Genomic DNA, 18546 nt, shown 5'->3' on the forward strand with positions numbered 1-18546 from the left:
GCATGCATCACAGCAGAGGAGCCGAGGGCAGTCCCAGGGGACACAGCCCGTGTCTCCAACCTCGGACCTCGCACGCTACTCACTAGGCCACGCCGCATCTCTAGTGCGAGTTTTTATTTATTATGTATTTATTACATATTTAAAACAGTGCTTATATATTTGAAACAGGCTTATTATGTGCCACCCCTACATATTTACATCTGAGAGGCAACAAGGAGTCAGTGGAGCGTGTGCAAGGCGGCATGGGGGAGCGAGCAGCCTGCGCCCCGCCGGGGATCCCTCAGCAGCGCTCCGGGGGATACAAACTCAAACCCTCCAGCTCTGCCACCTCCGGCAAAGCCTTGTTTTTCCGGAAGAAGAACTGAGTCTCCTCCTCAGCATCCAGGATTTCACTGAGGGACGACACCACAGGGTCGTGGTCCTTCAGCATCCCTGGGTAGCGGCTCCCAGCCCGCTCTATCCGCAGCGAGCGCCGCACTGGCGTCAGGAATTTCAGGTCCTGCCTTTCCAGCAACTCCCTTTCTCTGCGGGGAGGACAAGAGCCTTCAGGTAAATCCTTGCTGGCAGGGGCAGAGGGTGCTCGCTGCCAGGAGCGGGCAGCTCAGCCTTACCTGGTTGCAGACGTCACTTGTAACTTGATTGAGACGGGCAGGCTCGTCCCGGACCTCCCGGCCAGGCAGGGAGTCGCTGCTGCGTGCTGCGTCTCACTCGGGCAAGGCGCCGTGGGCTCCCAAGGAACGGGCTGCTCGGCCTTTTCCCCTGATGGGAGAGGGAAAGGGCGGCGCGGCTGAAGAGGGGGCAGAGCGCGGCAGCTGGGGAGGGGTTACAGCACTGCGGCGCTCCGGACACGGGCGAGGGCACCTTGCTGCGGTGATGGCCGGGACCGTGCCCAGCCCTGGCAGGGGAATCTTGCCCCATTTTTGAGGTCAGGATTCTGGACTTCTCCATCAAAGTCAACAGGGACATGGGGCGCTGGAACAGACCGCAATCCACGCAGCTTCCCTGCCTGCAGCGGCAGGGAACACCAGCCTGCCCACGCTCTGGCCTGCCAGCCAACCCCCCCCCCCCAAGTTACCTTCTGATGTTTGGTCTGCAGCCTTCAAAATATCAAGGACAACTTCTCTGAGCTCCTGGAGCGGCTGCAAGAAAAGCAGAACGTGGGTCAAGGCAGGCCTGACTCGGGAACGGAGACTGGAGTTACAAGTGAATAGGAGAAAAGGCTTTTGCTGCATCGCGACACCCCGTGCTGGAGATGGCGGCAAAAGGCTGCAGATTTCCCTTCTCCAAGTGCGATCTGTCGGCACGCAGGCACGGCTGGGCAGGCATCTAAATCCCACCAGATGCCGCAGTTAGGCCGCCCAGACCGGCACAGAGCTGCCATCGCTTCCAGCCACGGCTCCGACACGGCGCAGGGCGCGCGTCCTCCCCTGGCCCCGTTCCTGCCCGCGCGGCGCTGCCCGCTTGGCTGGTTAAAGCCAAAGCTGTTCCTGTGGGACACAACGGGACCGGCAGCTCTAAAGGGCTTTTTCACCAGCGACTAGCGCTGCTAAACTCATCCCAAAATCCGATCCCTGGATCTTGAGGAAACCTGCTGGCGCAGGGGCAGGGAATACAGGGAGCTGCCGAAGAGAAGCGCGCCTCGCTCACCACAGCGCCAGCACAGACTGCTGCTTTGTACAACCCCGCCACGTCAAAAGGGCCGCTCTGGGCGAGGAGTTTCGCTTTGCAGATCCAGAACTTGGCAAATTTCTCCGCCTGGGGCACGCGGGACAGGACCGCAGAGAGCTCCTCTTCCTGGACACCCTGCGAGAAGGACAAGGTGCCGGGGAAAGGTGTCAATCGCAAGGGCCAGCGGCGTGCGCTGGGGGAGCTGCCAATGCGTAACCGCTCTCCCAGCGCTCTCTAGGAAAAGGAGCCTCTGAAGAGGCTGGTTTTTGCAACTCTCCTACACGACCGTGGACAGATAACCGCTTTCCTGCCTCTATTTTCCCCGTGGTGAAACGGGTCGAGTATTTCAGAGGGATGTCAAGGGATAGGCTCTTCAGCACTGGTGCTAACGGAGCCCTTAAACCCTGGAGCAGGGCCAGCGGTCAGCATTGCGAGGCGATGCTGTGCGGTCCACTGGGGACGTATCTCAGGCTGGCGCAATCAGCCAGGGCTGCTGCCGCAGACGTTACTGCTGCAGCCTGCACTGCCGGGTACCAGGACGCCGGCAATGACGCAGGCAAGCCCCGTGGCTGGCCATCGCTCCGTTTTCCCTGTGAACGCATCCCATGCCTTTGGCCTATCCGTAACTCTGCGAGTGCTTTTACTTTTCCTACGCGTGATGATATCCCGCTGGCAGCTGCAGCCAAGTGAGCAAGAACGCTTGCTCCAAACCCCGCTGTGCTGCTGGGGGGATGTGGCCCTCCTCTCCCGGGATGCTCCAGGAGAAGAGGAGCCCGTTCGAGCAGCTCTTTTCCCATTCCCACCTCCTCAATGAGCTTCAGGCACTCGGTTAATACGTTGTTGATATGCTCCAGGCAGAGCTGCTCTGGTTTCTCTTGCTTTTCTTTCTGCTTGACATTTGTCTGGGACAGCTTCACTGGCTTTTTCTGAAGCAGCGTCATAGGCGGCCGCTTGTACGTCTTGCCTTTGGACGCCAACCACTCCTCCAGCTGTTTCCTGCCAAAGGACCGAGGGATCGCCGTTACCACCCCAGCAGCGCGCCAGCACTTGCCAGGCTGCTGTTTTCCCTTGGAATCTGCCTCTGGCCCACGTCAGCTGCTCAGGAAGAACCGGTACCTCTATCCTAAAAATGCATCCGAGCTCTAGGCTGGGAAAGGAAAAACCTCTCAAGCTTAAGCGTGCCTTGAAGATAAAACAGGAGAGCGGCCGCACGCTCTCCTCCCGCTAGCTGAATCGGCGGGAGAGGAACCCAGGGTACCACCACATCTCCTCCCCACCCTCCTCTTGCCTGGGGCATCAACCTCCAGACAGATGCTCACTGATAAGGGGACTTTGGACCCCATTTTCAGCAGGTTGGCACTGGTTCACCCTGTTAAACACTTTAAACTCTGCTGTCCCCTGGAGGCGAGACAGAGTCGGCCAAAGCTGCTACTTACTTACGATCCGCAGCCGTCGGGGTCTTGGGAACACGCCTAGCCTGTAGGCCACTTGCCCCTGGTTTAAGCCTCTCTCTCCTACTCCTAAAATCGCTCTCAATTGCTTGAGCTTTGGAGCCGTGTACGCGGCGAGGCTGGTTTTGGGGGACTGTCACTCGGGACGCTGCCGCGCGTCCGGGAGGCACCACCTTCGCGTCCTTCCTACCCGCCTCCCCTTTAGCCACAGGCCCTTGCCGCTGCACCGTGCCGCCCGGTTTCAGGCTGGGTTTCGGGTTTGTGGTCCCCTGGGGCCTGCTGGAGGCCGGGGGCTTTGCGGGAGGTCTCTGCAGCTGGGGGGGTCTGCCGTGGGGCTTAAGACCTCCTGCTGGAAGCATGCCGAGCGGCTTTTCTATCGTTTTCCTTGCCATATTAGTTTTTTCCTGGTTTGCCCCTGGTTTTTTATGTAGCAAATTAGTAGAACCAGTAATTAACTGAGGGTGCTGCAGCGGCTGAGTTTTGACGCTTGGTTTTTGAGGTGCGCTCTTTGAGCCTGGCAGGGTTTTCCTGAATTTATCCTGAATCGGCTCTTCCTTAGCCTGGTGGCTATTAGTTCTGTCCTTTGGGCCCATGACAGTTCTTGACACCGTGGCTGAGCTTTGCCCGTGAGCCAAGGCTCTCTTGTTCCCGAGACTGTTTCCATCAGGCGGCTGAACTCTCTTCAGCCCAGGGTGCGTAGAGGCTTGTGCTCGGACGTTTTCTTTGTCCTGCAGACCCTCATTTAGGGAGCAAGGTGCCCCAGGAGAGGGGTGATCGCTTCCAGTCCGAGGTGCTGCTGCGCCGACGGTCTCCCGTGCAGGCTTCTTGCTCCTTTCTGGATCGAGGTGGCCGGAGTTGGACGCTGGGAGCCTCCCTCTGGGCTGCGCAGAGTGGCTCCTGCTTGGCACAAGCCCCTGGGGAAGCTTTGCGCTCTGCCTCGGCGGCTCTGGACGCACCACCGCTGCTCTCTGGGATGCATTTGAAGACTTCTGCTGAGCAGCGTGGCCAGCGTGCTGCGTGGGTTTGGCACCAAGCTTGCCATCCCTCTGAGCTCCCTTCACCATGTTTCTGACAACATCCTTCTTGTTCCTGTCGACCTGGAGAGACAAAGCGAACCTCAGCCCCGAGCAGAGCCCGGCTTGGTCAGACGCCGGCAGCTCGCTCCTGCCCCAGCCCGGCTAGCCCAGGGGACATCCGCGCGAAGGCCTGCGCTGGCAAAGCAGCTGGCAAGAGAGCAGTAGCGCAATGCCCGCCCACGCGTGGGCAGAGGATGAGTCTCCCACGCCAAGTCCCTCTGAAAAATAATTAGTTGCCAGCTATTTGGCAATCTGTTGACTGCACCCCGTCGGGGTCAGGCACTTGCTGCCCTGATCTGGGTACCCGGTCCTGCCCAGACCCACTTCAAGCACGACATACAAAACTAGACTCAAAAGATTTCTACTTACGCGCTCCAGTTTAGAAACTGGTTCTAGGGGTGGATTCAGGCGATTCGTCCGGTCCTTTAGAAAGGGTCTGTAGGAAGTGGAACAAGATATTGGGTTATTTAGCAGCTGTTGCAGGAAAGGTGACATATCTAAAACGCTGATGGGTATCTCAGTCACAGCAGCTTACGAGAAGCTTTGGAAATCAAAAAGCTGCCAAGGAAGTACCACATGATATTAATTGCTTTTCTTTTGCGTGGCAACAGAAAAGCAACACAACGCATTGACATCCAAGGCTGTCACAAAACTTAAGGCTTCCAGTGACACCCAGAGTAACCAGGGTGGTTCCTGCAGGCGGGGGTTTGCTCTGCCACGGCGAGCCGCAGCGCTGCGGTGGCCGATTGACGAGCCCCTCGGCTGCCCAGGCACAGGCAGCGAAGCGGGGAGGTGGGGCGGCAGCCCTGGCTGTCGGCTCCCCGTCCTCTCCTCCTCCTCCTCCTCCTCCCTGAACTGGAGCCCTCTGACAGCAGCCAGCTGCGGGCTTCTCCCACCCCTCTGCTCTGGAGCTAGCAGCTCAGCCGTTAGGGAAGATTACTGCCTGTGCAGATATTTTTCTGTAATGAAAGAGCCCGGAGAGGTAGCGTATTGTCCTCTATTCTATATAAGTGGTGTACTATGCCCTGAAGAAAGATCATGAATCTTCTCTCCTCGTTTCTGTTACATTAGTGGCATTTTCTGGAGCCTGGCACCAGTTTGCTTTCTGCTCTCTGATCCTGCTTCCCTTTATCTTCTCCCCACGGAGAAGTTTTATGGCTTCCTTTGCACTACAATGTCATGAGAAATACTCGCTGCAGCGGGGAGTCTTTCACGTGTTCAGGTTTGCCAAGCACATCAGCGGTTTCAGTTGAAGACTTTGCAGGAAGGTGCCTCGCTACCCATCTGCTGCGCTCGCAGCAGCGTATCTGCATGCAGCCCGGCTCCGGGGAACCGAGCAGGGCGGCGAAGGGGTCCCAGAGCCAGGTAACTCATTTAGCAGGTGATTGTATCTGTTTCCTTTGAAACGCGCTGAAAATGCCCCTTCCTAATCTTAACCTGTCCCAGAGGGCCACTGAAAGCTGCCATTAAAAAGCAGCAGTAAGACTTGAAACACCCTTTCTTCAAGACCCAGTTACCAAGCCGAGTTGCCAGCAAAAAGTCCTGTTCAGACCCAAGAGCTGAGCTGAGAAAGTTTCATGGAGACTCAGAAAATACCCAGAAGAGACAATGTCAACCAGCAGGAACCATCAGCACTCAAACCATCCCTTTGCCCCTGCTGCCAGTAACGCTATGGAGTGCTGTGGGGCAGAGCCATCCCCGGTCGCTGCCCCGACAGCGAGGCGCTGGGAGGAGGCGATTCTCCATACGCTAGCGAGCCGCTGCGGAGGGAAGGCAGAGACTGGCAAGCCGGGAAGGCAGCTTTGCTTCAGGGAATCACCAAGTGATTTGGGTCAGAAGGGAGCTTCACAGGTCACCCAGTCCAAGCCCAGCGTTCTCCTGACTTACTTTGCACTCTGACATTTCAGCTTTTCTTTGGCTGCTAGGTACTCCTGGAGCCGTCTTCTCTGCTCTTCTGCAAAGAGATGGTAGGAAAATGCAGCGCGTGCACCACAGCCTCGGTATTTGGTGCGCCGATAAGGATGGATTTCTTTGACGTTCACAGCATTACCGTGCAGGTCCCCGTGCTCCCCGCCCAGGCCTGGCAATGCTGTTCCCAGAAATTCCCAGAGCGTTTCCACACGTGCGATGCTGCCCAGGGGCTGGTCGGCACGTAAAGACCAGAGCTCCCTGATGCTCGCGGCGTGATGCCACCCAAAACCTCGGTTGTATGGGGCTTAGTCAATTTGCAGAAGGAAAGGGGAGATGCTGCCGATGACCCTCCGTACCCCGTCAGCCTGCACCCCGCTGTGGCCGAGCCCTCTGCTAGCAGGGGCGGGTGGGAAGAGCGAGGAGCAGCTCTAGGGGGGAGGCAGGGCGTACCTCTGCCACCCCCAGTTTGGCTGAGGGCTGCGGTACCGGGGCATCTTACGGCAGGGAGACCCCGGCCAGGCTGGAGCCCAGCGTCGCCCCGGCCCCAGGGCCTCTCCCCCGCCCCCCCAGCTGATGCCCCCTGCCCCCTAAGCCACCCCCTTCCCCTGGCGCTGCCCCCCAAGGCTCCCACAGACCCCCAGGGGCAGCCTGGCACCCCCGGTCTCTCCGGCACCCCAAGCCGCACCCCAAGCCCCTCCGCGCCGCCTGGCCTCCCAAACCACGTCGATGCGCCCATTTCACAGGTGCGCGACACCCTCGCCCCCAGCGCGCCCCGATGGTCCTCCCGCGGCCCCAGCAGCCACCCAGCCCCTCCCTGCCCCTCACCACCGCCCACCCCGGATCCCCCCGATCACCCCCCGTTCCACGGGGCACTCGCCATCGCCTCTCTCCCCGCAGGTCCCGGTCCCCCGGAGCCCCCCGGAGCCCCCCGGAGCCCCGGCCCCTCACCCTGCGCGGCCGCCGCTGCCCGCTCCATGCCGGGCGCTGGCCCCCGCGCGGCCACGGGCCCGCCGCCGCCAACCGCCGCGCCGCCTGCAGCGGCCACCGCCTTCTTCAAACCGACCAATGGGAAGCGAGAAACCGGCGGGGCGTGCGGGAGGGGAGAGCCGTGATTGGCTAGCGGCGGGCGAGGGGGCGGTGACACCCGGGCCGGGCCGCTCATAACCCGCCCCGCGCCGCGGCCGGGCGGATCCCAGCCGACCCCGGGCCGCGTCCCCTCTCCCCCCCCCCCCCCCCCCTCGTCTCCCTCTCCCCCCCCCCTCGTCTCCCTCTCCCCCTCCTTTTCCTTTTCCCCTTCCTTTTCTTTTTCCCCTTCCTTTTCTTTTTCCCCTTCCCCGGGCGTCGCGTTTGAGCGCGCCCCGTGGGCAGCGGGTCCCTGGCCGTTGTCCCTGGGACTACGGGGGCTTCATCCTGCTCCCATCCCCGCCCTCCAGCTCGGGTACCCCGAGGGCCGCTGCTCTGACCGTTAAAGACTGCGGCAAAGGCGGCGTTAAGAGCCTCAGCCGTTCCCTCCCGCCTTTCCCCTGCTCCTTAGCCCTCTTTTTCTCGCTAATGTATTTGTAGAAGCGTTTTTTGCTGCCTTTACAGCCGGTTCAAGTCCCCGCTGGGCTTTGGCCGCTCTGATCCTCTCCCTCGTCACCTCGCGGCCCTCCCGCGCTGGCGCCTTGCCGGAGACACCGGGCCGTGCTCCGGCCGCCGCGCCCACGGTCGGTGGTGGCCCCGTCCCCCGTGGGACGCCCTCCCCAGCCGCCCCCCGCTCACCCTGCTCTGAGTGGATCGGTAATAAATTAAACTAATTTCCCCAAGGCGAGTCTGTCCTGCCTGTGACGCTAACTGGTGAGTGATCTCTCCCTGCCCTTATCGCCACCCAGGAGCCATTCGTTGCGTTTTCTCTCCGCTGCCCAGCAGAGGAGGGGAGCGGTAGCGTGGCTTTGGTGGGCACCTCGTGTCCAGCCAGGGTCAGCCTGCCGCAGGCGGGGACGGGGTGGCGGAGGGTCCCGCGTGGGGCCGGCCGAGCCAGGGTGGCCCCTGGGCCATAGGGTCACCCCCACCCCCTGGGCTTTGTGCCCAGACCTGGAGACCCCCCCAAAAGCAGCTGAAAGAGTGGGATTTTCCCATTCGTAAACCACTCTCACATCATTTAACCCCTGTGAGAGCAACAAGCTGAGCGATGCCATCCCGGGAAACCTTTTGTTTCCACCTCCATCACCAACAAATACCCCCATTCTCAATAACAAAACCACAATATTTCCAATAAAATTTATATAAGTTAAAAGCAAGGGGCGGACGCAATAAATAAGTATAAAAGCACTGGACAGACACAATAAACATGTCCAAAGTAGGGTGACTCGGGCCCACGGGGCCCAGAGCTGCTATTTCACATGAAATAGATGGGGAGGACAGGGGTCCCAGCTGGGGGGTTTGTACTCGGTACATACAGCCTGAAAACCGGCCACTGCCGGTTGGGTTGGGTGCAGGGGCTCCTCAGTGCCCGCTCAGCTCAGCTCGTAGGTGGCGATGTTGACCTGGTCGGGCTGGTTGGTGATGCCGACGGGCTGGCGGGGCTGCAGGGAGGTGCAGATGAACCAGCCGGGGAAGGCGGCCGACTCAAAGCGGGTGGTCTTATCGTTCGGGCTGTCTAGGCGGTAGAAGATGAAGCGGGTCAGCTCCGTGCTCTCGATGTCCCTCCTGATGTCAGCTTCCTACAACCAGAGGGGTAAAACAGGGTTCAGGGTGGGATGGAGCCCCCAGCCCCAGGGGGGATGGACCCAGCGGGCTCCCCGCTCACCTCCAGCTGCAGCACAGGCTTGGCGCCGCTCATCACGCACGACATGTAGAGTTGGTAGCCCTTGATGCCCAATGCCACTGGCATCCGCCCGGTCCCCAGGCCGCCCTGCGATGACCGGGGACGGTACAGAGCGATGTTGAGTTTCACTGCAGAGAGAAGGGACGGGTTAACGGTGGTCTCGGGGCTGTGGGGTGGCTCCCAGGTGGTCTCGGGGTTGGGGACGGGGACATTGGGTCGGGACCGGGTCCCCTCACCTTTCCGCCCAGCAGAGGGTCCCTGCAGGTGCAGGGCCACCAGCTGGGTGGGCGACTCCAGCACGAAGCACTTCTTGTCGATGTCGAGGATGTCGAAGGACTGGGAGCGGGTGTAGCGGTAGACAGGCGCCCCAGCGTAGCTGCCCTCGATCCACTGGAAGGAGATGGGCTCTGCGGGGAGGGAGACGGTCAGGGGGATGCTGCTGCACCCGGGCCCAAGAGCATCCCCCAAGAGCATCCCCTGGCTGGGGTGACACCCCCGACACCACCCCCCATACCGAAAATATCATCCAGGAAGCCACCAAGGTCACTGTCGGCAAAGTCCTTGTGCGCCGGCCGCTTCAGGAGCTTGGTCACAGCCACCACAAGGACGGCAGCCTGGCGAAAGGTCCTGACAGGGTGCCCCTGGTTCACCGTCACCTGGATGTCCACCCCGGGTGATGTCACCTCCAAGTCCAGGTGGGGTTTCTGGGGAGGAAAGGGGACGTGGGGTGAGAGCCCGGCTTCCCCATTGGAGACCCCATGGAGGTCTCGCCGTTCCCACCACCCGTGTTACCTTCTGCGGGCAGAGGCAGTCGGGGTCATAAAATGTCTCCTCGTTCAGGCTGAAAGGCAAAGGGAGGTGGTGAAGCCAGGGCCACCATGGCACCAGGGCGGGATCATGTCCCCAGCGTACCTTCCGGCACGGCCACGCTTACCTGCTGCTCTCCAGTGTGTCCAAATCGGGGACGAACGCCATCTCCACTGCTGATTGCAAAAATCTGGGCAGAGACTTGCTGGTACCTGTCGAGTGCCGCGGCGCTTGGCTGCCTGCTCCTGCCTGTCCTGCCTGCAGCGTCTCTTGGGTGCTCTGCGGCGTCGGCGCAGCGGGTTTTCAAGGGCTGCTGGAAGGAAGCGCCGTCAGAGCGGGATTTCCACCTTTCGCAATGCCCGGGTTTGCCCAATTTCCCCGGTGAGACTGGGGAGGCTGGGGGCCTGGCTGCCCGCGGGCAGCGCCGCGGGGCTGAGCGAGGGCGCGTGTGCAGGGCGGAGCGGGCGGGATGCTGCGGGGTTGCTGCGCAGGGCGGAGAGCAGGGCGATGCTCCAGGGCCGGCACGTGGGGCAGAGAGCAGGGGCCACGTTTGGGGTCGGTGCTTGCGTGCCGGCCCTTGGCAGCCGGGCTGACCCAGCAGGGATTGCCCCAGCCCCATCCCGCTGATGACGCCCAACCTCGTCAGGGCCGGGGACCGCAGCTGCCCCGGAAGGGGCCGGTGGCGCAAACGCTGCTGCTCCGCCATTTCCCCATGGCTTCCTCCTGCGCTGCCCGGGCCCATGGCACCGTGGCCAGCAGAGCCCCTTCCGTCACCTCACTGTAGTCAGTACCCTGGAACTGATAGAAGCGGGCTAATGAGGAACTTCTAATTAGGAAGAAGAAACAAAAGACTGGTAGAGAGGAGTCTCCAGGTCCTGGGGCTGAGAAGCTGCCACCCAAGGATTAAGTCACCGGAGACACCTGGCCTGAGAGAAGAAACTGGAGGACACCATAAAGCAGTCAAGCAAGGAAATACCAAGATAAACACGAGAAAACAAGGCTGCCGATAAAGCCGAAGTGAGAATCACTTGAACCATAAGTGAACGATCCCGATTAATATAGCAAAAACCACACCTCTGGCAATGAAGCCCCTGGCAAAGCAAAGACCCCTACCCACTGAGCGTGCGCTGTAAATTTAAAACATGCTGTACCCTTAAGCGGAGACGAGGCTTGTGAGAACGAGTAGAAGCAAGGATGAATATGTGGAACGGCAGAACACCGAGAACAGCTACTATGAATGTATAAAACGTCACCGCACGCTAACCAAGGTGCGCTGGCTTTGTGGGGTTACCGCCTGTCTCTGCACAGACATGGAAGGAATCCACACCTCGACTCTGTGTGTCACTCGGCTTTTTGCACACCAGGTGAAAGAACCCTGCTTTTTTGGGGGGACAAAACCACCGCCCCAGTATCAGAGGGCGCAGGACCCCGCTGTCCCTTCGGTCCGTTGTGCCCGCCCACGCCACCCTGGGGACACGGCCCCTGGGGACACGGTGCCTCTGGGGACAGTCCTTGTCGCCGTCCCGCTGCCTGGGCCGGGGACGTGAGTGGCCGGGCTTGCGTGGCCGCGGGCTGTTGGGGTGTTTTCCTGGTGCCCGTTTCACTTCCCGAAAGCGCCATCCGGCCCCGCGGGGCTCCGCGGCTCGGAGCTGCCGTGGCCGTGACTCACCCGGCAGGAAACTGCCAGCAGCCCCAAAACTCCCCGGGCCCCTCCTGCCTGCGCCCCTCCTGCCTGCGCCCCCGGCCAGCCCCACCTGTCCCCCACGCTGGAGGGTCCTCCAATCCATGGGGGGTCCTCAGGCCCTGGCGGGGGGCCCCAGGCCATAGTGAGGGTCCCTAGGCCATGGTGGGGTCCCCAGGCCCTGGAGGGGGTCCCCAGGTGATGGAAGAGGTCCCCAGACTACAGTCGTGGTCCCTGGGCTATGATGGGGTCCCCAGGCCATGGTGGGGGTCCCCAGGCCATACCAAGTGTCCCCAGGCCAGGGTGGGGGTCCCCATGTTGGAGGTCCCCAGGCCATGGCGGGGTCTCTAGGCCAGGGTGGGGGTCCCCATGGTGGGGGTCCCCAGGCCAGGGTGAGGGTCCCCAGGCCGTGGCGGGGTCTCCAGGCCAGGGTGGGGGTCCCCATGGTGAGGGTCCCCAGGCCGTGGTGGCCGTGGCGCCGAGGCCCGAGGCGGGGGCGGCGGCTGGTCACCATGGCGACCGCCCCACCCTGGTCCCCCCGCCCAAGCCCCGCCCCTGGAGCCCCCCTGTCCGGCGCGCGGAGGCGGTGGCGCAGGCGCCTTGGGAAGGGCTCGGGGGGGCGTGGCGGCAGGCGAGGGGGGCGTGGCGACGCGGTGACGCAGCGTGCGGGGCGGGGCGGCGCGGGGCGGGGCGGCAGCCGGCGGTTGGGGGCCGCTGTCAGAGCCGGGGCCGGGAGCGGGGCGGACGGACGTGCCGGTAGGTGCCGCGGCGGGGCCGGCCCGGGCGGCGGGGCAGCGCCGGGCTGCAGCGGGGCGGGCCGGGGCGAGGGCCGGGGCCGGGAGGGCGGGGGTCGCGCCGGGCTGGGGGGGCCGCGGCCGCTCCCCGGTGTCCTTGGCGCCGCCGCCCGGGCGCCTCGGGGCGGGGGGGGTGGGCGGGATCGCTGCTAGAAGGGCAGCGCGGCGCGGCCAATGGGAGGGCGGCTCGGCGCCTGGCGCCGCTCCTATAGGCGGCGAGGGGCGCGAAGCCCGGGCGGCGGCGGCGGGCGCTGATTGGCGGCTGCGGAGCGGGGGCGGGCCCGGCGGGCTGGGGGTGCCGCGCCCCCTTCCCGCGCCCGCCCGCACGTGGGGACCCCCGGGACCCCCGGTCCCGCCGCGGGGCCGCGCCCAGGGTGCCCCGGTCCGCCCCGCCCGGCGGGTGGGTCCCCCGCTCCGACCCGGCCGGGCCTCCCGGGGCGGCCCAGGAGGGCTCGGACGGGCGGGGGGTTTCGACGGTGCACCCCCCCCCCCCCCCCCGGAGAGGGTCAGCGGCTGCCTCCGGCTGCCCCGGGGCCCTCGGCTGCCCCGGGCCCGGAGGCGCCTGGCGCTGGAGCTGCTGGGCCGGGAGCCCGCGGCCCTGGGATGGCCCGGGCCCCGCTGCCTCCTTTAACGGTGAATTTTGCTGATTTTAACCGCCCCCCCTCCGCCACCCCCCCAAAACCCCCAAAAACCAGAGCAGCTCCCAGCTAACTGCCTTCTGGGGCAGGTGTTGTGGATTCCGGCTGCCAGAGCTCAAATTTAGTGCCTTAATCTGCTTAACGGTACACTCTTGCCTGCCCCAGCCGTTAATCTGTTATGAATATTGCTGTTCGACCTCGCGGTGAAATTTTGGTTGTGATCCGGCTGTTGCCACAAGGGCCCAGCTGACGAGCCCAGGCTGCCTCTCCTTAACCCTCCCCAGCTGTAACTCTGTGGGTGAACCTTGTGTTCATGTGTCACCCCTATATCGGTTATCTCGGGCTTGGTTCCCTATGTCCTCCTGGTCATCGTGCGCTATTTTGATTTACCTCGGAGACATCCCTGCTCCGAGCTCGCCCCAGTCTGCGGCACAGCACAGGCTCCTGCGCCTTTGGGAAGCCAACCCTTTCTGCGAGAGGCCCTCAAAGACCGCCTGGTTCTGCTCCTTTTGGGTCAAAGCCTGGCATTAACCCCGCTGTTTTCCAGAGAGGTCACCAGGACACTGCTGAGTGGCAGCACCGAAACCAGACACCAAAGCTGGAGACACCGCTGATACTTTCGTCCGAAAGCTTTTTCCCTGCCGCGTGCGTGCCCGTGCGCCGACACCCAAATCAGTTGTCTCTCTAAAATATCTCTGTGTGTTTTGCTGCTTAAATCTGAGGAGGGTAAGCAAGGAAAAGATCTAGTGCTGCCATGCTGGCTGTCCTGCACCTGCCTGCCGTTTCTTGCCTGTTACGGTCCTGGTTTGACTGTGGGCAGAAGTGAGCGAGCAGGGTGGAAGGGATGAGTGGTCTTCCCTTTTTCCCTTGGGTAAATCTGTAAAACACTTGGGCTGAATTAGAGCGATCCCAGGTCTTCCTCAGGCTCTTTGGTCCAAAATCTTGTGATTTGAGGCAGGAAGCGTAGCCGCTGCCGTGCTGAGTAGCCAGAACTAGATTCAGCAAGGCAAATCTGGAAGCCTGGCTGACGAAATGCCGGTAATGAAGGTGTAATTTTTTTCCCCAGTCTGCTGTGAAACTTCATTTTGATCTGGTGAACGCACGATAGCTGCTTTGACATTTGGCTGCTGCTCGTTAAACTGGTCGGGGATGTGGAAGCCGGCCAGTTGGGTCACATCCAGCCTCAGGTCCTGCCTCTTGCAGGAGGAGCTGGGTGGAAAGGGCAGCTCCAAGAACTGTCTCGGGGTGCCAGCGCTCCCCCCGAGATGATCTGGCTCCAGCGCCGTCCCTTGGGCTGTGGCTGTTGGTCGGATGCGCATAACGAGGAGCGTGGTTAACCGCGGGCCTCCCTGGACCTGTGGGGCTGCACCCCACCAAGAGCTGCAAGGTGGAGGTTGCTGGGGGACCTTGGAGAGGCCCTGTGCTGGCTCCGGGTTGCTTGTCTGGTCTCTCTGGACAGGGAGAGCCCCGCTCTGGGTCTTTTGACTGCGTCAGCCTTCTTGAGTCTGAGCTTTTAAGGAGAGGCAATGAAGCGGTCTATCCTGGAGCCCACGTCCCAAGTGCTTTGCACCACTGTACCTCTGCTTTGCAAGGGGTCTGCCCTGTAGACGGTTCCTTCCCATCTTTATCCTGGTGCATGTGACACAAACTGGCAAGAAGAAAACCTCGGCCAAGCAGAGTGGTCACGGGGTGAGTAACGCAGTAAAAATCAAAGCCGAGGCCTTCTGCGTGGGAGAGAGACCGATGGAAAAAGCTTCCACACTGGGTCAGTGCGATGAGAGTTGTCCTCCTGCGGCTTGCGCAGGCCTGGGGGAGCGTGCCCCACCAGACTGGATCGGCTCAACATGAAGGAAAACGTGACGTTCAGCATTAAAATCCAGCTGGTAACAAATTTTTTCCAGCACCCTTCTGGGCACGGCGCTTTAAAGTGCTTTTCTATAAACTCGTATGACCGGCTGTGTCGCAGCAAATGGGAGGTTGAAGGGCCAAAGTGTCCAGTTCCTGCTGGAATCTGAGTTTCATAGAGAGGATTTTCCTGTTTAAAACAAAAAGAGGATTCTCGGAGGAAGAATCAGAAAATCAGAAGAAATCGAAGAATACTTTATGGATTTATTGTTGGAAAAGGAGTCGATGTTGTTGGCTAGGACCTAAAGAAGAAGGCACTGGGGGAGCCTGATACCTTGTGCTGTTAATCCGGGCTGCGTTTCACCATCAGACATGCCTTATTTTGTACAGAGGTGCCGATATAAAAAGGTGCAGGTGGCTTTGACGTGCAGCGGCTCGTTTGAGGCTGGCGTCGGGTACCCCACTGAACAAATCTGCCTTTCACTGTCGTGCCACGGGAGATGCCGGTGCCGTGCTGGCAGGGACGGGGGAGGCGGACCCGTCTGCGCCGAGCATCTTGAGCAAAAACTGTATTTCCCAAGCTGTCGGGGATTTGGCTGTGGGACGGGGTGGAGGGATTGATCTGAATTAAAAACTGATCCTAAGCTCAATTCTCCATGCTCAGGGCTGACGGGGGACGGAGCGGGGCGGCCTCTGCTCTGCACTCTCCTGCAATAATTTCTAACCCACTTTTCCCTTCTCTCCCGACAGGAACGTGCGTGAGGCGACAGGACAAACATGCTTAACTTAAGGACTTGTGCGGCAAAGCTGAGGCCGTTGACGGCCTCGCAGACTGTAAAGACAATTTCCCAACACAGGCCGGCAACACCCAGGACGTTTCAACAGATCAGGTGCTACAGTGCACCGGTGGCTGCCGAGCCTTTTTTGAGTGGGACTAGTTCAAACTACGTGGAGGAAATGTATTATGCTTGGCTGGAAAATCCCAAAAGTGTACATAAGGTAAGGAGCAACCTTGCCAGGATATCGCCTTCGCTTCTCTCTGTGTGTGTCTGAGCAGTGGGTTCAGGTAAGTGCACACGTCCCAGGGAGGATTCAGCTGGAGGGGCCGGATGATTTGGATGGTCCTTCTGCCTCGCTTTGCCCAAAAGAAACGTCAGCGATTCCTTGAGCAAGAGCCAAGAGGAGTTTCTCTGTTCAAGAGGGAACACCGTGGGCTTGTGGGACACAGGCAGCATCCTGGATCACAAGTGGATACAAGGAATGCCTTCTCCTGGGAATCCACCTTTATTGAGCTTCCAATGCTTTATTTTTTCCAGCTCTGATGGCTCATCAGGAGGGTTTATTATGGGGGGCAGGATGGGGGGGGAGGCAGGGAGGATATTCTCCACATCTTGACTGGTTTCCTTTTTGCTTCAGGTGGTGTAACATGTTGGGGTAGACGGGCTGTAGCTAAGTTTGACTCTGAGCTTGTGTGCATAAAGCCAGGCTGCTGATCTGCAGCCTGGGGAGGGGGACTGGGTCTGGTGGCCAGAGGAATTCCCACCAGCTGCTCCCAAACTTAAAACTGGGAAAGCAACTCAGCTGTGGGCAGTATGTGCAGAGGTCTGTCTTGATCTGAATTACTGAAGCTCCTCCAGCGAGGAGAAGGCCAGCTGCTGAACACAGAGTCCAGCAGGTGAGGGCTCAGCTGGGAAGAGGATTTCTGAAACCCGCCTGCATTTTTCCCCATCCCCAGTGTTTCACAAGGAAAATGTCCCTCTAGTGACTAAGGCTCAGCATTACCCAGGGGGTTTTAAAGACAGTTTCATACGTGTCCTGCTGTAGAGCAGGGATTTTCTTTATTCAGTAGCACATGAGCAGTCTGCAAACCAGGACGTGGTGGTTAAATGAGCAGCCAAGGGTGAGTAAGGAATCTCATGCCCCAACGCTTGCATCAGCGTTGAGTGTGTTTTCAATGGCACCGATCCTACGCATCCAGAATGCACTGTAGGGCGCTCTAAAGGTCTTAAGGTAGGATCAAAGCCGGATTTTCACAAACAATGTTGACTTTATGCTTCTTCCGAGGCAAACGGGTGGCTGAGCCAAGCAATACAGACTCAGACAGCACAAAGTTTGTTGCTTTGGGTTGTGCCCTTTGTCAAATACCGACTTGAAAGCTACCCAAGCAGACGCATGTGCCGCAGCCCAGTCCTTCAGAGGCAGGATATTGAATGAAAAGCCATGAATCTAAATGCTGTAGGCTAATTTATAAATGAGTGTGGGTTACACCACGCTTGTCCCAGTGACAGGCACAGTTGTGTCTTTGGCAAAGAGCCTTCGCGGTTTGATACCAGCTCTTTGATCTACAGACCCCGCTCGGTCTTGAATGTCTCTCTGAGCAGATGTGAGAGTAAACATCAAGACTAACCGGGGCAGCTGGCTGGGGAGCGTATTTGGGCCCCGAGGCCAGACCTCTGGATCTCCGCTGGTCTTGCCTCATCTTTAATGTAGCCCCTGTAGCTTCATCAGCTCATCTCTAGGTAGGCAGTGCATGCAGTGCTGTACAGGAGTCCTCATGCACGCTCAGGTGAAGAAATTGGAGGAGAATTTACGTTGGAAGGAGCCTCTGGAGCCTCTGCCCCAGCATGGCCAGCTTGGAGGTGGCATCCACCTTGGAGGTGGCATCCAGCTTCACAGCTCGACCAGGTCACCTGGGGCCTCGTGCGGCCAAGTTTTGAGCGCCTACAAGGGTGGAGCTCCAACCAACTCTCCAGGCCCTCAGTCCAACGCTTATGGTGAAGTGTGTATTGGTCACCCCTGGAAATCAGTGTCCCTTGAAGTACTTTTCAGTGCTTAGAGAGCAGTGCAGGAGGTGACATAAGATTTTGACTCCAGTGCAGCTGGGAGTGGTTTATGGCAGTAGGAAAATCAGTGTGAAATGAAACGGGGTCTTATTGCCAGGAAGCTAACCTGATGTTAGTAATGTAAAAAGCAAGTCTTACAGACTGCTTTTTAACCAAAATCAAGCTGGTGTCCTGCTTGGCAGAAAGAAGGTTGGACCAGGGGGGTTGGACTAGGTGATCTTTGAAGGTCCCTTCTAACCCAAACTGTTCCGTGATCCTATGAAATCCAGGTCCCAGAACTTTTGGTGGGGTTGATACCTGAGGTTTGGCGTGGACTTTGCTGTTGCTCCCTGACACACTTGACCCTCCTACTTGACTCATCTCTTCTGGGTGGATCCCACCTCGTTCCAGTGACCCCTTTACCAAGATCCCTTCCCAGCTCCCTGCTTTGCCCCTTTCTTCTCTGCGCACTTTTTCATGGCTCACCCTGTCCCCGCTGGGGCACTGAGCCGCTGCGGCGGGATCGGGGTTGCGGCTGTCCCTGCTCTCGGCTCGCGAGCGGTCCCCGTCAGCCTGCGTCCCCTCCCAGCGTGTCACCCTTGTCCCTGATAAGCGTTGGCCTCCGTCCTGTTAGACACAGGGTCAGATCCGAGGATGGAGTTCCCGAAAACAGCCAGGCTGTCACACGGACCTGGCTGCGGCTTATCTGTTCCCTGCACAGAGCAGAGACCGGCTGCGCGTCGCCGCGCTGCTTTTTGTTGGTGAGGGCAAGGCCTTCAGCCAGGGAAGAGCTGGGGTTTCTTTGCTTTTGTCGCCAGAAACCTACGAGAACTCCAGCTGGCACCGCCGTCCCGGCTGAGCAGAGTGAACTCACTTCCTCCATGCAGGCACTGGTGGTTTAAACCGCATAAAATACTTAAGTGTTTGTTTAGAGTAAGGAAGACTTGGGGGGGGGGGGGAAAAGGCTATTTTAGGCTTTTTTTCTGCCTGCAGTCCTTCAGTTGAACTCCAGTTTCTGAGGCTGATGAGCAAATAAGAGCAGAGCTG

The 18546-nt window shown here is 60.0% G+C and overlaps 3 protein-coding genes across 7 annotated transcripts in view; 1 reads left to right on the forward strand and 2 right to left on the reverse strand.

Annotated features, from left to right (window-relative positions):
* Window positions 1–189: 189 nt before the first annotated feature.
* Window positions 190–6196, reverse strand: LOC309602607 (uncharacterized protein). The gene is made up of 7 exons (XM_082336267.1): window positions 4445–6196; window positions 3105–4297; window positions 2472–2664; window positions 1531–1803; window positions 1076–1139; window positions 612–819; window positions 190–524 (listed from the first exon to the last, which is right to left on the reverse strand). The coding sequence occupies exons 1-7, from the start codon at window positions 4688–4690 to the stop codon at window positions 281–283; spliced, it is 2421 nt and encodes an 806-aa protein (XP_082192393.1). The 5' UTR covers window positions 4691–6196; the 3' UTR covers window positions 190–280.
* A 2405-nt stretch (window positions 6197–8601) lies between these two features.
* LOC309602190 (interleukin-1 beta-like) lies at window positions 8602–9943 on the reverse strand (the record flags this gene model as incomplete). Its single annotated transcript, XM_082335578.1, has 6 exons — window positions 9847–9943; window positions 9705–9753; window positions 9427–9616; window positions 9149–9319; window positions 8895–9040; window positions 8602–8808 (listed from the first exon to the last, which is right to left on the reverse strand). The coding sequence occupies exons 1-6, from the start codon at window positions 9885–9887 to the stop codon at window positions 8602–8604; spliced, it is 804 nt and encodes a 267-aa protein (XP_082191704.1). The 5' UTR covers window positions 9888–9943.
* A 2127-nt stretch (window positions 9944–12070) lies between these two features.
* Window positions 12071–18546, forward strand: part of LOC309602616 (2-oxoglutarate dehydrogenase complex component E1) — a 35867-nt gene continuing 29391 nt past the window's right edge. For 4 of the 5 annotated variants that reach the window (XM_082336292.1, XM_082336294.1, XM_082336290.1 and 1 more), the window contains exons 1-2: window positions 12071–12156; window positions 15428–15676. In XM_082336292.1, coding sequence (XP_082192418.1) covers window positions 15455–15676 — 222 coding nt within the window. In that variant the 5' untranslated portion in view covers window positions 12071–12156; window positions 15428–15454. Of the gene's footprint in view, window positions 12157–13379; window positions 13559–15427; window positions 15677–18546 lie in introns of all 5 variants that reach the window. The other variant, XM_082336291.1, reaches the window with a different exon arrangement.

The sequence above is a fragment of the Platalea leucorodia genome, assembly GCF_965183815.1.
Source record: "Platalea leucorodia genome assembly, chromosome: Z".
NCBI lineage: Eukaryota > Metazoa > Chordata > Aves > Pelecaniformes > Threskiornithidae > Platalea > Platalea leucorodia.